The 18,982-nt window shown below is 37.8% G+C and overlaps 1 protein-coding gene and 1 long non-coding RNA gene across 15 annotated transcripts in view; both read left to right on the top strand.

Annotated features, from left to right (window-relative positions):
* LOC127863594 (uncharacterized) overlaps positions 1-18,982 on the top strand; it is a 40,897-nt gene that overhangs the window by 17,600 nt on the left and 4,315 nt on the right. For 2 of the 14 annotated variants that reach the window (XM_052403170.1, XM_052403163.1), the window contains exons 7-9: positions 15,882-16,063; positions 17,220-17,451; positions 17,867-18,003. In XM_052403170.1, the coding sequence (XP_052259130.1) occupies positions 15,882-16,063; positions 17,220-17,343 (306 nt within the window). In that variant the 3' untranslated portion in view covers positions 17,344-17,451; positions 17,867-18,003. Of the gene's footprint in view, positions 1-14,572; positions 14,738-15,881; positions 16,064-17,219; positions 17,452-17,510; positions 17,808-17,866; positions 18,014-18,530; positions 18,680-18,982 lie in introns of those variants that run through there. The other 12 variants (XM_052403179.1, XM_052403167.1, XM_052403168.1 and 9 more) reach the window with 10 other exon arrangements.
* On the top strand, positions 3,809-9,591 carry LOC127863596 (uncharacterized). The gene is made up of 3 exons (XR_008041112.1): positions 3,809-4,229; positions 8,482-8,729; positions 9,451-9,591. It is a non-coding gene; the product is annotated as an uncharacterized LOC127863596 (long non-coding RNA).

Below are 18,982 nucleotides of genomic sequence, written 5' to 3'. Positions count from 1 at the left end.
ATTCCACACTTTATAGCCGCTTAATTTTCCGAGCAATTAAAACATACCAACATAAAATCATGTAAGTTACCTTTGTACCCATTGATCTCCATACTCAAATACTGTAAACTTAACTCAAAAACAAAAAATGACAGAAAAAGATCATGTCCCGAATAATAATGCGTTTTACAGTATAGACTTCAATGACTAGTTTTATTACAAAATTATATTTTAGCCCCGCTCTGTGAACAGAGGGTTTAATGCATGTGCGTAAAGTGTCGTCCCAGATTAGCCTGTGAATTCCGCACAGGCTAATCAGGGACAATATTTACCACCTTTATGATATTTTTCGTTTTAAGGAAGTCCGTTCTTAGCAAATATTAATTTAGGCGGAAAGTGTCATTCGGACCGCTTATCTGGGACGACACTTTTCGCACATGCATTAAACCCCCTTTCCACAAAGCTAGGCTCATTTAATTAGCGTTAATCTTTCATCTTTACTTTATTTGTAGAAACCATACGATCATCCTACTGGTTCTACCCAGGGTTTTTTTTCTGAAAATATTAAAATTAATACACACATCAGTGTATTAATATTACAGACACTCGCTCGTTGAATCAATATTGCCTTGAGTTAAGCGAAAAGACTTCAAACACAAAAGTGCGAACAAACTTACGCTATTATTTAAGGGCTAACTGTATCCGATAATTAAAACCAAAATCTTGATCCGCGAAACTAAATGACTGATTGACTGAGTGAGTGACTTTGTGATTGAGTGACTGACTGAGTGAAGGAGTGAGTGACTGACTAAATGAGTGATTGATATGCATCTATTTAAAATGTATTCTTCACCATTAAGGCATAATAATGAACGTATCGAAACTACTGGAAATGCGTCCCTGGGTTCTCGCTGTGATTTGTGTTGGAAGCTTAAAGTGATATTATGGGCATCTAACAGTATGAAGGCGTCTATCGCAACCGTTGTGTTTATTTCTGGTGTGTTCACTTCATATACACTTATATTTGTTAATGCAGCATCAACCGACTAAAACAATATGCTGGAAAGAGCAAAATAATCCATTTGAATGTCAACCGTACTTTCGTTTTGACAACTGACGACAGAAATGATTCGATGAACGATGTGAGTCTAAATGCAGTTTTCATGCAGATTCGTTCATACGACACAAAGACACAATTTTGTTTTACGGATCGTTTCGGCTTAGAGGACTGGGTGAGTCATGTAAACTATAGAAAATAATACATATTTTTTGTAAACAACTGGTAGCAAGATGAGTTGTAGATAATGGGTCAGTTACCACATTTTAACTAATTCTTTTGACCTGTTAATTCTTTTCAGCTCAATTCAACAGTGAAAAAATGCCCATACTATCACTTTAACAATTGTTTATTTTCACACTGTCTTGTTTATCTATTCATCCATTCATTTTTTAACATGATCGTCCGTGTTAGTGAGATAAACAACTCTCAAATCTTGAATGCAGCGATTAGGTGTAATGAAATGTTTTATTTTCCGTAGTTCAAAATACAACAAATGCTTAAATATAATGGTTAGACTTAACCACCAATCACTCAAACATCAATAATTCTTTAAGGGGTCCATATATCGGAAAAGTAGCACCGGAATCGGATTCAGGAAGACAAAATCACATAGATTGGACTATCTTATTGTTTTATTTCACTGGAATGTAAGGTGTACTGGGTTTTGCGCTTCTATTAAAAGGGTGCTGCATTCTTATCGAAATGCACAATTTAAACTCAATAATTCTTTAACGAGTTGAGACATCGAAAAATTAACACCGGATTCAGATTCAGCGACACAAATTCATAGAGATTTCACTATCTTATTGTTTGATTTCGATGGAGCGAACGAGCTAGCGAGCGAGCGTATTTCATTTGTGAAGGTAAATAGGACTGCGTGAGAAAAGGGTGCTTAATGCAAAACATTTTTTGATTATAACTTTTTTATTTTTATGTTTTTTTCAATTTTTTTTTTCAAACTTTTAAACAACACTATAAACTGTTTATGTTTTATTGAAAAAAAAAAAATATTTTTTTTTTCATTATATGATACATATGTATTTTTTTTATTTATTTTTTAAAAATTGATAACTTTTGAACGGCTGTAGATATCTTAAAAATTCCAAGAATTCGTGATCAGCGTGGTCATAGGCATATAGAGATAAACATCTGTTTATTTTATTTCAACGTTTTTTTTTTAAATAAATAAATTATTTATTTATGTTTTAAATGTTACGGACATAACATTCCGCATCTATCGCTTCAATATCATGTTCTTAATTCTATCCAACAATTCTGCATTATAAAACAAACGTTTACAATATAGTTAGGAAACTAAATCACTCGCATCATGCCAACAACTGAGTCTGGGATTGAAGCCGGATCGCCTTGGTGAGAAGCGTGTATACCGTAAAACAAAAGAGTGTCTTTGTGTCGTATGAACGAATCTGCACTAAAACTTAATTGAGATTCACAAAGTACGGATGATATTCAAATGCATTAGTTTTCTTTTTCCGGGATGTTGTTTTAGTATGTTGATACTGCATTAACAAATATACATGTGTATGAAGTGAAAACACCAAAAATAAACAACGGTTGCGATAGACACCTATACGCTGTTAGATGCCCATAATATCACGTTAAAAGAGCAACCGACATTGATTGCTATTAAAATCGTTGATTATACACTGATTGATACCCAGGACAAAATGTTCAGTACATAACCCAGAGGGGTAAATGAGAAAACCCAATAGTGACCAGCCTCAAACTGTATGCGGCTTCGGTCAGTATACGCTTTGGGGTTGCCTGACTGGTCAAGAGTATATTTACGCAGTTATTACTTAGTTGACACTGCATCTGATGAACGGCCGACGTTTATGGTCCTGCCTTTTCTTTGCATCAGAGTGTGCAAGGTTAGTATCAGTTTTAAAGATCAATCGATCTTATTCCGAAAGATGCAATCAAACACGTATATCACGCAGCTTCTAAGAAAATCCCATTCGCCCAAATGCAAGCGAGTGATAAACCTTCACCTCAATAAATGCACCACAAACTCTCGTCTGTCAACGTCGCTGCCAATGAAATACATGTTGCAGTCACACTTAGGAAACAGTTGATAACCACTAAAGGAATGGGCGCGATCGCGAAATGGCTTTTCATCGAGAAGAGAAAGAGAACTCGCTACAAATAGGCACTACTTTCGACAATCACCACGTGAAGCAAATATCTTAGTGTGTTTTCACCATAAATCAGCCAATCGTGATGCAGCGACTATTTCCGGAATCCCCGGCAAAATGTGAAAAATACCATAACTATTTCCGGAATCCCTCCCAAAATGTGAAAATTACCATAATTAACCAGACATACGCGCATGCCCACAACATAGTCCGCATACACAGCAACTCTGAGTCTCTTCGCAAGTGCATTTACGCTACAGTACAGTGCACACAACATACATTCATTTATCTCTTGCGCTAATCATCACCGCTCAAAAACAAATCACTCAAAACACAATATGAAATCCGCTTCGAACTACTTTCCACATCCACTTCTACTTTCCTTTTGCTTTCACGAGGATGCCCCTTTCAGTTTCACTTTACTGGCGAAATCCGCAATTACATGACTTTGCTCACATACGCACGCAAATTAACAAAGCAACATATCACATACATAGAATAAATACACAAATAACGACGTACTAAATCACTTGGCTTATATCTTTGCTCTTCTCAAAAATCACTGCCATCAAATGCCCCTCATACGCGCTATTCGCTATGTCGACAACAGCCCTTTCAACATAGTAGTACATAGCCCTACAGCAACAACAACAAGCGCGCGCCAAATATGGCCGATTGAGGAAAGACACGATGGATTTCTCGCAAGTTAGCAGTCAGAATAGCTTTGTATCAATGTATAATGCACACCAACTCGTTAGATGACCATTTACCACGTGAATACAACTGCACGGAGTATTTGGTACGTAGACACAAACATGTGATGTGAAACTTTCAAAAAGTCGAGCCCACGATGTTCCAACGACTTTTTTTCAAAAATTCAAAACTTAACGAAAGCCCAGTAAATTCTCTCGTCCGATCGAGTGTGATTTGATTTGATTTTATTCGAGTTTTAACTCCGTTTAATCATCTTCATTGCGTACAATACCTAAGGATTATTGAGAGTCCTTCCCTTGGCTTGAACCAGTTCATGCCAGGTGTCTAGTCTCATTTATAAGACGCGCAAAGAATTTAGAGATACTTTTTATATGGGCTAAATTCTTTGGAACGTCTCATCGTTGAAGGACCTTTTTTGTGGTGGAAACCAGAAAGTTTAAATTTTCATCAGTTTGCGTAAAATTGCAAAATAACATTACCAACTCATTCAGTTTTAATTCAGAAGTTCATTTTTACATAAAAATATCGTCGATTCGAAGTTAGAAAGGCATAAATTCTTCAGTTAAACTTCTTCTTAAATCGCAAAACAATCACTGACCTGTAGCCATGTCATGAAACTGATTTAAATATAAACCAATCAGAAGAAGGCATTACGGTGTAACGTGTACGCGTAATTTTATTTAACATGAGCTTTTAACACCGACTTTAACGTACAGTACACTCCACGCGTTTTCCCCCAATTTCCCTCCATACTCTGCGGGTTTCGACCTGGAGGGAGATTAAGAAAATCCCGCTATACGCTGCGTTTGCATGATTTTGGACGCGGCGGATAACGATCGGCAAAACTGATAAGCCGACGCGGCGGCCCTCGGCGTTGGCAACGTGGGGGAAACTCCGCGTTTTACGAGATAACGATCAATTTAATTTTGTTTGACTTCCTGATTTTCAAATAAAATTACATTTATTACAAGTACATACATGTACATGTAGTATAATATTTACAATTAAAAAAAAAACCAAGATAGATCAATCCCGACGTGGTTGTAGAAGTAGTTGTTGTTGTATAGAAAACTCGTTGATTTACAACACACAAAACGTCGTATTTTAATTAATACTTACCAATTAATATAAACACAGTTTGCAACATTGTTTTTATTTTGATAATTTAATTTAAAGTTTTCATGTTAGCGGGTGATTTTCTATACTGAACATGTATACAAATGACCAAATCCCTAAAAATCTGTGTGAATTGACAGTTTGACGTAATCAAAGAAAAGCCGCTTCCTGTCTAAAGGCATAACTTACTCAAGTAAACACGTTCAACGAATGCATAAGGAATGGTTTTAATTGTCGGAACAAAGTCAATTCTCTGCTCGCTAATGCATTGATTTTCTCTTTGTTTGTAGGTTATTCCATTGATTGCTAAAAGGTGGTAACTATTGAGTTGATAATTGAATTTAATATTCACAGTTGTATTCTTGTTGTGTCGACATTCTAAACAATGTTTACCAGTAATTATGGACCAAATCGGCAGAGTGACATTCACACATGTTAATCCCTTTTGTCAAAACACCGCAGACAGCAGTCTACACAATAGGTCAGTAGACAAGCTTTACGTGTTATCATAACGTCAAACACTTAAAATCCAGTTCCGCCCAGATGTCTTTTTTAATCAGTTTACAATACAATTAGTGTTAAAATAATTACTCTACTAAAATACCGTAACGATAAAGATTCGGCGTGTTCGATTTGAAATTATTTTAGAGGAAATATCAACTTATTCGCAATATAATTTCGTTAATAAATACCAAAGGAACTTTTAACCGAAATCAACAAAATTCAATGTTCTCTGTGCTACAAAGTTTGTATCAAAAAAATCAATACACGCACACTTTGCAGGAGTATACATTGTCCATTGACCTTGTACATTGCAGCATAATTTTCGCGCGCTTTTGTCGGGAATGACTGTATATTGGAAGCATTTGTAAACGTCGTGTTAACAATTAAAAATCGTAGTGTGTTTCGGATTACTAATTATTATTCTCATTTTGAAATTTTACGGAACATTTATTCTTGTGTCATATGTGTTATGATTTAAATATTAATTTGTCAAATGTATTATATTAGACTTAATTCATATTGTAGACGTACCTGTGAATTAAAAAAAACATAATTTTTATACGTATTAATTTTCTATACAATTATCTTTTTTATACATGTACTACAGTATTTAAACAATTTATTATAACAATGTTTTTAATTTTTTGCATGCCCAGTAGCACACTGCTAACGCGGCGTTGCGTGGCGATCACTGATAAAGTAGCCTAAAGTAATACACGCCGCGGGAATTAGCGAACGCCACGTGAACACTCGCTAGCAGAAAAAACCCCGCGGAGGGAGCGCGTTTTTTGGGGAAAACGCGTGGAGTGTACTGTAACTAGATCTAGTATGCTAATCTTTGTCGATTTAATAAGCATATGTTCAAAACAGATATGGTGCAGTTTCTATTCACTGTTCTAAGTTTCAGGAAGTGTTTATGCATGTCTTTTTTGCACCTCTGTCTGTGTTGTTTTATGGGCTTACATTCTACGTTTCAAAGGACGGTATACTGTACGATCTGTATCAATATTATTTATGTACAGTATAAAAATAAAAGATGTACAGGGGTTTTTTTTACTAAGAAAGTGACGCCGATATTCGGCGTCTTCCCCTACCAGAATTTTTCCCCTTAAAATACAATTTCCCCACCAAAAATATCATTTTTCACCAAAATATAATATTTTCTCTCAAAGAAATGTTTATTTTTCCTTGGGGCATTCGACAATTATCCAATTTGCACCATGTACAACGAATTCGCGCTCTCTCTCTCCAGACGAACACACAACATCTGGGAATCCCAGTTATTCTAAATATAGCTCTTAAATAACGTCATGTAAACTGGGCAACTAATGGTAATAATCATGTGACTATTTTACTGGATACCGGTCTTGCGCGAGAAGGGTGTTTCGTCAATTAATTACCGGAAACCAGTCGAATTTTCATCCGGGCTATGTGCAAGCCGAGGTATAAACGTGAAAACAGAAAAAAATGTCGCACAATTAGCGTTCTTACACAAACAAAATAAAACATTCGAACTCGGAAGATACTGAACGCATCGAGGCATTTTTTAAGAAAGAATCATCGAAAAACGTTATAACCCAGCAGGATTCCGAGGTAATCAACATCGAACATTGTGAAAGTGAAAGTAGACAATCGGCAGCTGCCGCTCCTTTCCCTTCCAATACTGTAGCAAATCAAGATCGTCAACCCATTCATCATGAAATTGAAATCACAAAATTGACATCGTCCCCCGGCCCCAGTACAAAAATATAGTTGAAAACATTTCCCATTATTAGATCTACACCTGCAACTTTATTAAGGACTTTGACTTTAATACCTGTTAAATGTGTTTAAGAACAAAAAGGACAGAGACAAGTCTCTTTTGATGAGTTATAGACATTGAAATGAACAGTTTTTATTTTTTCCCCTAATATCTCTCATTCGCACTCTTTTTTTCCCCTTTCACCCAGCGTCCAGCGTCTTCCCCTTTCTCTAAAAAAAACCCCTGATGTAATTTATTTCAGAACTTTTTAATTGTCAATTTAGAAAAAAAAACAATGCTAAATTAATCCAGAAAAGTATAACGTCGGTTTACTATGTAACGCGCTGCACCACAACAGACGAACGCAAACTGTATTTTACGCTGTTTATTCTTCCACTTTAAACCAGATGCTTTACATCGAGGTCGTGTTATCGATTTATATCTACACAGCGAGCGAATCGAGAGATATTGAAAAATTGAATAGTGGTTGGATTTAAATTGCTCAGACGTGCAAAATTCGAAGTGTCATTACATAATTTTTACGGAACATTATCGAGAAATGAATTATCTACACAGGTATGTAAATATTATTGCAATCCGTTGTTATTAAGTGTCCAGTGCTCCAGCTAGGCCTAAATCGAAGGGCGCCGCGCCCTGCCCTCCCGAACCTCCGCCCTGCCCCCCCGAACCTCCGCCCTGCCCCCCCCCCTCAAAAAAAAAAAAAAAAAAAATTTTTTATTTTTTTTTTTTTTTTACATATGATAATTCATAAATCTCTTATTACATTGTAATTAGTTTAATCCTCATTGTAGACATTATATTTGAATGGTTTAATAATAATGGGAATAATACAATTATTTATAACATATAAATTAACATGCAATAGAAAGCATTCCAGAAACACCCGCGCGCTCGAACGTGCCCTTTTCACAAAATACTGCGCGTCGAAAGTGCCCTTTTCACAAAATACTGCACGTCGAAAGTGCCCTTTTGACAAAAAAGCCACCCTGCCCTTTTCAAATTCTAGCTGGAGCACTGAGTGTCTTATATCGGGGCTTGAATGTTGCGCACAAAATCCTTGCGCAACAATATAGACAAAGAACAAATAATTCCCACCACATAATTGGTCTTTCACCCTTTGTACGCTCCAAATATTACCCATATAAAAAGTAGCTTAATATTTAAGAGCGTCAAAAATTTGGACTAGCCAGGTGTCCTGTCTACTTTGAACAGTTGATCTCAGTGGATTAAGCTAGGCAAGCTTGCGTAGCTACTCAAACAGCGTAATCCAGTTCTGTGAACAAATCAATCCTTACCTTGATGGCTCTTTTACACCAAGACATGATAAGACTGGAAGTACCTTGCTAGCGCCGCGTGCGACGAAAGGGCTCCAGAACTCCTGTATGTCCATGGGAAGGTCACCATCCCGTCCTTGCTGTCTCATGAAGTTGGATTGCCAGTGAGCTTTGTTTGGAGTACAAAACTCAAATTAAAAAAATGCTTGTAAATAAAAGCTTAGGCCTTTGCAAACAGTTTGGATCCAGATGAGACGCCACAGAATGTGGCGTCTCATCAGGATCCGAATTGTTTTCTATTCTGATAGTATTCTTTGGAAAAAAATCGAACAAAATGCTAATTTTAGAAATTTAGCAGACGACATTTTAGCAGACAACAAATTTCCCAGCATGCAAATGCTTATATGAGCCTTGCTCTTGGTAAATGGGACTAAATTTATGTGCCTAAAGTGTTGTCTGAGACAGATCAGCCTGTGCAATCAGCACAGGCTAATCACGAACAACACTTCACTTTAATGGAGATTTTTTTATGTAAAGAAAGTCTCTTTTAACCCTTTAACACACAGGTACGTAATTTGACACATTTGTAGTCCCTTACAAAGTTACATTTAATTAAAGACCTTTTTGACTAGATTCAACTGGATTCAAGTTTTTAAGGCTTCTTTTCCAACACTTAGATACTGATGAGCAGCAAACAGCATAAAACCCGAACAGTAACTCGCAGTCTGTTCAGGTTTTATGCTGTTTGCACATAGCCATTTTCACTTTGCTTGTGAGTGGGAAAGGGTTAAACAAAAATACAGCTACAGGATGATGTTTTATGCACATGTATTAAGCCTCCTCATCCCAGAGTGCATCTCATATATTTGTTACCTCTTCTAACAGATAGTGCATGGAAAGCCGGTTGTAAAGGCTACAAAAGCTCCAACTTGCAAAGACCTGCCAATGCAAGATCAACCAATCAAAATTCAGCAGCCAACTAACAGTGAACCAATCAAAGTTCAGCATTCAGTGGAAGTGCAGACCAGTTTCATTGAGCTCAATCCACCAACTTTACAACAGACAAAGGAGAACTTACTTCATCCTGGTCCTGTCTCACATGGTAATTTAACCCTTTGCATGCTGGGAAATTTGTCGTCTGCTAAAATGTTGTCTGCTGAATTTCTAAAATTAGCATTTTCTTCGATTTTTTCAAAGAATACTATCAGAGTAGCAAACAGTTTGGATCCTGATGAGACGCCACGTTCTGTGGCGTCTCATCTGGATCCAAACTGTTTGCAAAGGCCTTCAAAATTCGGTTCCAGCTCTGAAAGAGTTAACCCATGAAAGGCGAGTGTTCTGTAAAAAGTTACATGCAATAAATTTTGAAATCATCTCAGCGGAAGCATACATGTATAGAGAGAAAATTATTATATATTTTATTTTTTTGCAATAGTGCTCATGTCCAGTGATTACAATTTATAAACTCTTTTTCTCACCAATAATAAGCAAACTCGTAGGATACTTATTATGAATTGTGTATTTTTTATTTATTTTTTAGTATTTAAGCTTTAAAACATTTTGTCTGGAGTTCCTTTATGAATGACGTCATGAAAACGCGGAGGGACTTAAATCAATGAAACAGACACAGCATTTTTTGTACGTTTGTATTTGTACCTATTTATTCAAAATGAACATTGGTACTTCTTTGCATCTTTTTTATTACTTTTATTTTAATGCTCGATATACATGTTTTTTTATTAGTGTACTCTTAGTGTACTACAGTTTTAGTGGGCTATGTATATTTAATGCAGCCTACGAACTTTGGCTGAAGGCTGGGTCAGCGAGTACGCTGAGTCATGACGTCACCGCTGCGGTGGCTATGACAATCACGTGCAGTGACGGGACGGACCAAATCACCAGCAGTTACAATGTGGACATTTTTGACGCGGTACGTGTAGAATTGAGCTGCGTTCTGGAAAAAAGGGCTTAATGCATGTGCGTAAAGTGTCGTTCCAGATTAGTGTTCGCAGTTCTCTCTTTAATGAGCTTTGCGCTTTTAAATGAAACCTCTTCTTAGTGAAAATCCTGAGAAGCGGAAAGTGCCGTCACCGATTAGCCTGTGTATTCCGCATTTCGCACAGTGAGACGACAATTTACGCACATGCATTACACCCGGTTTTCCCAGAGCGAGGCTTTTTTTTTATTTTCTCCCACATGAGCTTGCATCCGGGCCATGGACGAAGTTTAGGAGAAGCTCGGTCGGTCGGTCTGTTTATTTGTCCCCCAAAAAGCGCCTAAGAATCTATAAATTTCTGAGTTATGTACCATTACAGTCATGGGCATGGCTGTTATATTAAATATAACAGGATCGAACGTATCCTAAATTTCTCATTTGACTGAATTAAAAATTGAAATACATGTACGTGTGTGTTATCTCCATGGCGTGCAAGAAATCGCCCGTGGTCCACACATTCCTGAGTTATTTGAACTTGACAAAGCGGTGCAGGGTGTGGGGGCGGTGCGGGGTGTGGGGTCCACACATTCCTGAGTTATTTGAGCTTGACAAAGCGGTGCAGGGTGTGGGGTCCACACATTCCTGAGTTATTTGAGCTTGACAAAGCAGTGCGGGGTGTGGGGTCCACACATTCCTGAGTAATTTGAGCTTGACAAAGCGGTGCGGGGTGTGGGGTCCACGCATTCCTGAGTTATTTGAGCTTGACAAAGCGGTGCGGGGTGTGGGGTCCACACATTCCTGAGTTATTTGAGCTTGACAAAGCGGTGCGGGTGTGTGGTCCACACATTCCTGAGTTATTTGAGCTTGACAAAGTGGTGCGGGTGTGTGGTCCACACATTCCTGAGTTATTTGAGCTTGACAAAGCGGTGCGAGGTGTAGGGTCCACACATTCCTGAGTTATTTGACCTTGACAAAGCGGTGCGGGGTGTGGGGTCCACACATTCCTGAGTTATTTGAGCTTGACAAAGCGGTGCGGGTGTGGGGTTGGGAGTAGCGGGGTGTGGGGTTGGGAGTATGGCACGATTCAGGAGATGCCTGAATACAGGCATAAATGCTGTAACCGTTATGAAGCACCTAGTAACCTGCAGAAAAACGTCTACCTCATAAACACGTTTTTAAGATAACATTTCATGTTCACAGATTGGTTATTTTCCAAAGTTGTATCAGTCATTCCCAAGATAAAAGAAATATGAATATTAAGGAGCGAAACACTATGGACATACACTATGCATTCAGTTTCAATACTGGGTAGACTAAGAAATTATATTCTATTTAATTTGACATATTACCATACGTTATTAACTTCTCTTAATCAAAACAACATATTTAAAGGTTAATGCTCATTGAAGGTTCCCGTTCTGACCAATTTTGCCGGTACTTCCGGTCCGCTTGGAGACCTATCGCCAGTGGGCACTTCTGTTCAACAGTTCACCATAACCGACCAGGATGACGCCATTTCCTGTTCCATCAACGCTCAGGAGGTCGCAAAGTTTGGCATAACCAAGGAGGACACCGCTACCGGAGCTCAGCGTATGTTTGCAGGGCTTTTCATCCTTATATAACAGAGGCCGATATTCGGCTCCTTCCCAATTCTAAAAAGCCTTATTTTTTCCCAACTCTGGCTGAAAGACTTCCCAAAAAAAACGATTGAAATTCCCCTGAAAATCAAAAAAATAAACACAGCGGATAGTGTTTTGTAGCCAAGTTACTATTCGGTATAGTTTTACTGGTCTTGTAGATGATTGTAATTTCATTGAAAGCTTCCACGAGCGATAAAAAAGATGAAGGTTTATTTTGCGTAATTGTTGTCTGGTATCGATTTTTTCGCTACCAGTTCAGTTCAGGTATTTCCCCACTACCGCTAAGCCGAATTTTAATTGTATTTGTGTACCAGTCTAGAACAGAATATTGCGTAGTACGGGTTTAATTGTCGGTTTTTGCACGAGGGCCGCAAGGGAGGTCACCAGTGTCATCGCTGAATTTTCAGTTTGAAAATGTCACATAATGGTAAATATTACCTAAAATCAGTTAAGAAACGAAAGCTCCTGGACTCTAAAGAAGATCAAAAAACTTTATTCGACTGCGGATTAAAAAAAAACAAGCATGACGCCAGCAATAATTCTTCCGACAAGGCCGATCTTTCCGTCCTTGTCGTCGATGAATCGTGTCGATCTGAAACAGCTGCAAGTTCTAATGAAGCTGTAAGTTTATCTGTTTGAAAATATAGCTGGCCAATCTTTGAAAAGAACATTTCCAGGTCATTAATTCATAACAAAAATAAAGTTCAAACCATTATTGTGACTGTTTAAAATTGATTAAATGATTTACCTGTGATGAAATGCTTTAAAAGTTTTTTTCCCAAAATGGCCATTTATCGCGCTTAAATTTCCCAATTTGCAAGGCTAGGGCTTCTTCCCAATTTCCAGATGAAAAGCCCTGGTTTGGTGACGTCATTACGTGAATGTGTAGACGTCGTTACGTGAGTTTGTTGATGGCAATACCTACGTTTAGTGACGTTATTTAAATGATGATTATTGTGATAGTGATTAAGTCATTAAAATGATCATGATGATTGTAATAGTGGTGTTGTTGATGAAGAGTAGGAATATAATGATCAGGATACTGCTGCTGCTTATGGCGATGCTGTTATGGTGGTGGTGATGGTGATGATGATGATGATGATGCTAATGATGATGATGATGCTAATGATGATGGTGATGATGATGAGGAGGAGGAGGAATATTTGTTAATGTGAGTGTTCAAAGATGGTAAAATAGTTTAAATATCGGTGACACCTTTGACTAAGCAATCATGTTAAGGTGCTTTTTTTGACAGGGTTCGACGTCATGACGATTGCCACGCTTGATTAAGACTCTGCTACGAGTTACACGATCACCGTCACGTGTACTGATGCTATCAACCCTGTGACGTCATCAAGGACCATCAACTTAGCAGATGACGTAAGCATAGTAAAAATCAATATCTTAAAACGATTTAGGTATTTGTTAAAACGTGTTTTTCGAATAAGTCAAAACGTTTATTGTCAAGCAAATACTGTTAACTGAAGTCGAGGTAAGCGTTCAGCGTATAAAACAATTGACAACATACATATGTCTGCATTGGCGTAACTTTTTCCAATATACATTATAGCACTCATTCCTTTGTATTTGTTATTCCACCGCCCGAAAAGTGGGAATATATTTCTTCTAACATATAGGTCGGTCGGTCGCAATCGTGATGCATCAATTATCTTTGCAATTTGTAAGATAGATCACAACAATCATGATACATCGACTATTTCCGGAATTCTCCGTAAGATTGATTATGCAACAATTCGTCTCCTGAACCAGACTGTGTAGATCGGCAATTTCGTTTCCCTTTGTTATCAAGAGACCGTTTTGACTTACGACCATCTGAATTGGTATGCTGGCTACTTGGAAAGAGCAGACGACGCCTTTTACGTTTCTGGTCAAAAGGTCACATGTCAAAGTCATAGTGCTTGTAAGATGAATTTCGTAATAGCAGCAGGGCTAAAGAATGCTTCGATCTTGGATAATCAAGTTCAAGGTCCCGGCACACGGGCAACATCTGTAACATGTAAACTCAGTTAATTTCTGCAAGATATATAGATAACGCATCGACTAACGATATCCCAAACAAGTGTGTTGGTTATTCTTAAAGAAAGGAAGTGGCCAAAAATGTTGAGGTTAATTAACTGGACAGGCGTGTTTTTTTTACATACGATATGTCGTATATATTAGTTCGCTGTCAATATGGAGATGGGATACGCCTGTCGATTTGAACATGAAGAAATCAAAGATCACTAAGGCTTTTGCTATTGAAAAACACAATTTACATACTGATGCATTGGCTGTATGTCGGGGATATGAATATTTTTCGAAAATCATTTTTCACTTGTATAGTACTCTTCTGTGGTCGTTATGGCTTCAAGCAGGTAATGATGTTTCCAGATTTAAGAAAAAACATCATTTAATTTACACACTGCTTCAGAAACCCGTTTTCTCCGGACTTCCGGCTACGTTGTCGCCGGCACGTAACGACGGCTTTCAGACGGCGATGTTACTTTGCACGTTCAGCGTCACGGACGCCAACGACCAGATTATTATCACGTGCTTGATACAGGTTAGTAACTTCGAGCTGTTTCGGGAATTCCCGGTACTTCTTCGTCTATTACCGTTTTGTTTGAAGTTTTAATATGACACCAATGACCAAAGTGTGATCATTTGCTAGATACAGGTAAGTAACTTCGGGCTGTTTCGGGAATTCCCGGTACTTCTCAGTCTATTTCCGTTTTGTTTAAAGTTTTATATGACGCTAACGACCAAAGTGTTATCTTTCGCTCGATATAGGATAGTAACTAGTAGAACTGATCAATAAAAAATCTACATTGTTGTTTCGGGAATTCCAGGTACTAATCTTCTATGTCCATGTTGTTTACAATTTTGTTTTAAGGCTTGTTTTGTTTTGGAAATTGCCGTTACTTTTCCGTCTATTTCCGTTTTGTTTAACGTTTTGTTAAAATATTCAGTAATACCCGGTACTTCCAAACCTTTTCCGTTTTGTTAAAAGTTTGGACATCCCTGTCTTTCCATGTCCATAGCTGTTTGTTTAAATTTCAGTTACCCCGGGTAGCTGTTTTCGATACACACTTAACTTGTATTACAAACAGCTATTTCTATTTATACTTGACATATGTACTACCTGTGAAACAAAATAGAGGGATTAAACTCTTTTAAGTGTAAACAAGCGTTTGAAAAGCATAACACAAATAATAAACTTGTTAGTTTTCGAATATAATCGATTTTTTATCACCTCATGCTCGCAAAAATATAAACCAGTAATTCACGAGTGGCGCAGTCCTAAATGCAAATTACAATTGAGTGGCCCAGAAAACCGGGCTTAACTCATGTAAGTAAAGCGTGGTACTAGATTAGCGGATGCAGTTCGCACAGGCTTATCAGGTGCGACACTTTGAACCGAGACCGTATTTTTGTTTAGAAGAGACTTCACTTAAACGAGCAAATTCCATAAAAGATGAAACTGATGTTCGACCTGCACATGCAAATCTGGGACGACAATTTACGCAAATGCTTTACGTCTAGTTTTCCCAGAACGAGTCTCAATTCATCTTATCACTCGTAAAATAAAATGGACTAATCAGGGACGACACTTTCCGCTGTTATAATATTTTTTCGTTGAAAGAAAGTCTCTTCTAAGCAAAAGTCAAGTTTAGGCGGAAAGTGTCGTCCCTGTTTTGCCTGTGCGGACTGCACACAAATAACCTCTACTTATCCTGCAGGCGCCGATGGACAGCTTCTTCAACCTGGTTCCCGTCAAGGCGCCGACATTTGCGATCTGGGTCAAAGCCAGCGTGACGTTGGACTCAGCGTCATCACTCTCCTCGTTAACGTCCAGTGCGTTGACGACAGATGGCCCGCGAATACCATTACCGAAACGTTCACTGTTCCCTTATTTGACGAGGTATTGTGAAATTGTGTTAATTCGTCGGCAAGATATTTCGCAATCGAGATACATCGGCTTTCTCCGGGCTCCTCCGTAAGATAGGCAGATTTAAGCAATAAATCGTCTGCTGATCCAGAGTGGAAATTTCGTGTTTGTTTTTTACTACTTAATACTTACTTTCACTTTCAAGGTACTATAAAATCGTTATATTCGTAACAATGAAATTTCGTGGTTTAAAAAAATGAATTGCTCGTTGACATTTAAATTCGTTGATTTCTGATTTTGGATAAGAGAAAGACAAAAATGCCTCGATCATTTTTCTATTTTTGTGTTTCTATTTGATTCGCGGATGATCAACGAAAATAACAACAAATGATCTTACAGTATGTTACGCAAGATTATAATGCTCACACAAAATATAGCTCATCCACATCTGTGACTTCTTCTTGATATTGTGATATTTTCAAAATGTGTGATTTTTCATAGTTTTCATAGCATTAATTATTTTGAGCAAACAAAATGTTGCGCATTTAAATGTGTTATCACATTAAAAACAAACACGAATAAGCCTCTTGGAAAACGTCGCTTAATGCATGTTCGTTCCATTTAAGCCTTTGTAGTCTGAACGGGATAATCAGGATGATCTTATCCACTTTAAAGGAATTTTTTGTTTACAGTGCGTCTCTTCTAAAATCCATTTAAGCCGGTAATTAATTAATGTCTTATGATATTTTAATATAGATTTTCTTCTTTCTTAAGATAAATGTATAGTAACAATTGTTGGTCGCGACTCGTTTTGTCAAATTGACTGCAAAAAATGGTAAAAAAACCAAATGGATGATGATGATGATGATGATGATGATGATGATGATGATGATAAAGATAATGATAATGATAAAAATGATGGTGATGATGATGATGATGATGATGATGACGATGAATATGATGATGATTATGATGATGATGACTATGATGATAATGATGATGATGATAAAGATGATGATGATGATTATGATGATAATGACGATGACTATGATGATGATTATGATGATAATGATGATGATGATGATAATGATGATGATGATGATGATGATGATGATGATGATAATAATAATTATAATAATAATTATTATAATAATAATAATAATAATAAATGAGTGTTTTTACTATTCAGCATCCGACGTTCGTTTCGGGAATTCCCGGAACATCTCCGTCTATTTCCGACTCGACTGTCATCGCGACGTCACTTGGTGTATTCACCGACCCCGACACGACGTGCAGTATTATGTCACCGGTGACGTCAGTGTATGAGATCAGACCCTTGATGTCACCGGCAGATCCTCAAAAGCCGGGTATGTTTCTTCAGAATACAGCTTGGCATAATACAACTTGTCCGGGCGGAAGATGTTTATTTCATAATGAATTTTATTATTATAATGACTACACAAATAATCCGTCTTTCCAGGTTTTCGAATCCAATGACCTTAATGAGCCCATTCCTTGAAACTAAAAATACCATACAAGCGGAAAGGATCGTCCCAGATTAGCCTGTGCCGACTGCACAGGCTAATCTGGGACGACACTCTACGCACATGCATTAAAAACCCTTTTTAGGAATAGTCCTTATGATATTATACAATGACGTCACATTTTTTACTTCACGTCCGATTGATATGACGCTTATCAGGAACCAATCTGTTTTCTGATATTATAATTGTTGCAATAATTAAGTAGTGCATCCAAATAAATCAATCGTAAAACGAGTTACATGTTTCTAGCTTAAAGATCTAGCATCTTATTTTTTTTGTTTTCTAACCACAGGAATTTAAAGCTGGTTCGGTGGCTGTGCGACGCCATTGGGGAAGTTCACAACTACAGACCTGGATACGACATGTTCTGTGACGTCACCTGTGACAACAGTCTATGAGATCAGAAAAATTGCGTCACCGACCGATCCCTAAAAACCGGGTAACAATTTAGTCAAAAATAAATGAGCCGCGCTCTGTGAAAAAGGGGTTAAATGCATGTGCGTAAAGTGTCATCCCATATTAGCCTGTGCAGTATGTATCAGGAACGACACTTATCGCTTTTATGATATTTTTCGTTTCAAGAAAGTCTCTTCTTGGCAAATTGTCCTGTTAAGGCGAAAAGTTTTGTCCCTGATGAGCCTGTACAGGACCGCGCAGGATGATCTGGGACGACACTCTACCCACATGCCTAAACCCCCATTTTCACAGAGTGCGGTTCATATAAATATTTGAACTGTTGCTATAAGTATTTAACTTATTTTTATATGTCGGTATTTAACACGTCTTAGTAAACGTAACTCATACGAGCCTCGTTCTTGGAAAACGGGGCTTAATGCATGTACGTACAGAGTCGTCTCAGAATAGCCTGTGCAGTCCGCGTACGCTCATCAGAGACGAGATTTTCCGCTTTGAAATATTAATTGTGAGGGCTGAAATCTAGTTCCATTGTATTACAGAGTTCGAAGTGTGGATCAGAAACGCCGTTACCCAGGCGTCTATCGACTTCAATGACTAGGCTGTTCCGCTGCCGCTAACAATCAAGTGCACAGACGGAAACGTTGTCAATGACATCACGGGGACGTTTAACGTCATCATCGTGGACTCGGTAAGTTGCGTTCACGTTTTTAACCCATGTATGCCTAGTGGACTCTCCCATCCTTCTAGATGGGATCAAGTTCTTTCCAAAATTAGGGATGTACAGTATATTTATAACTATAGTTAGAATATTTCTTACAGAAATTCATTTAAGCAAACAGCGCAGACCCTGATGAGACGCCGCATCATTCGGCGTCTCATCTGGGTCTACGCTTTTTACCAAGGTCTTTTTACTAGACGCTAGACATAAATGGATTAAAGGATATGGAAATTCTAATGAATTGCTTAAGGAGCATTATACTGTTTGTATATT

Source organism: Dreissena polymorpha, unplaced genomic scaffold, assembly GCF_020536995.1.
Source record: "Dreissena polymorpha isolate Duluth1 unplaced genomic scaffold, UMN_Dpol_1.0 chrUn018, whole genome shotgun sequence".
NCBI lineage: Eukaryota > Metazoa > Mollusca > Bivalvia > Myida > Dreissenidae > Dreissena > Dreissena polymorpha.
Note: the sequence above shows the minus strand (reverse complement) of the source record. Positions and strands in the feature narration are given on the sequence as shown.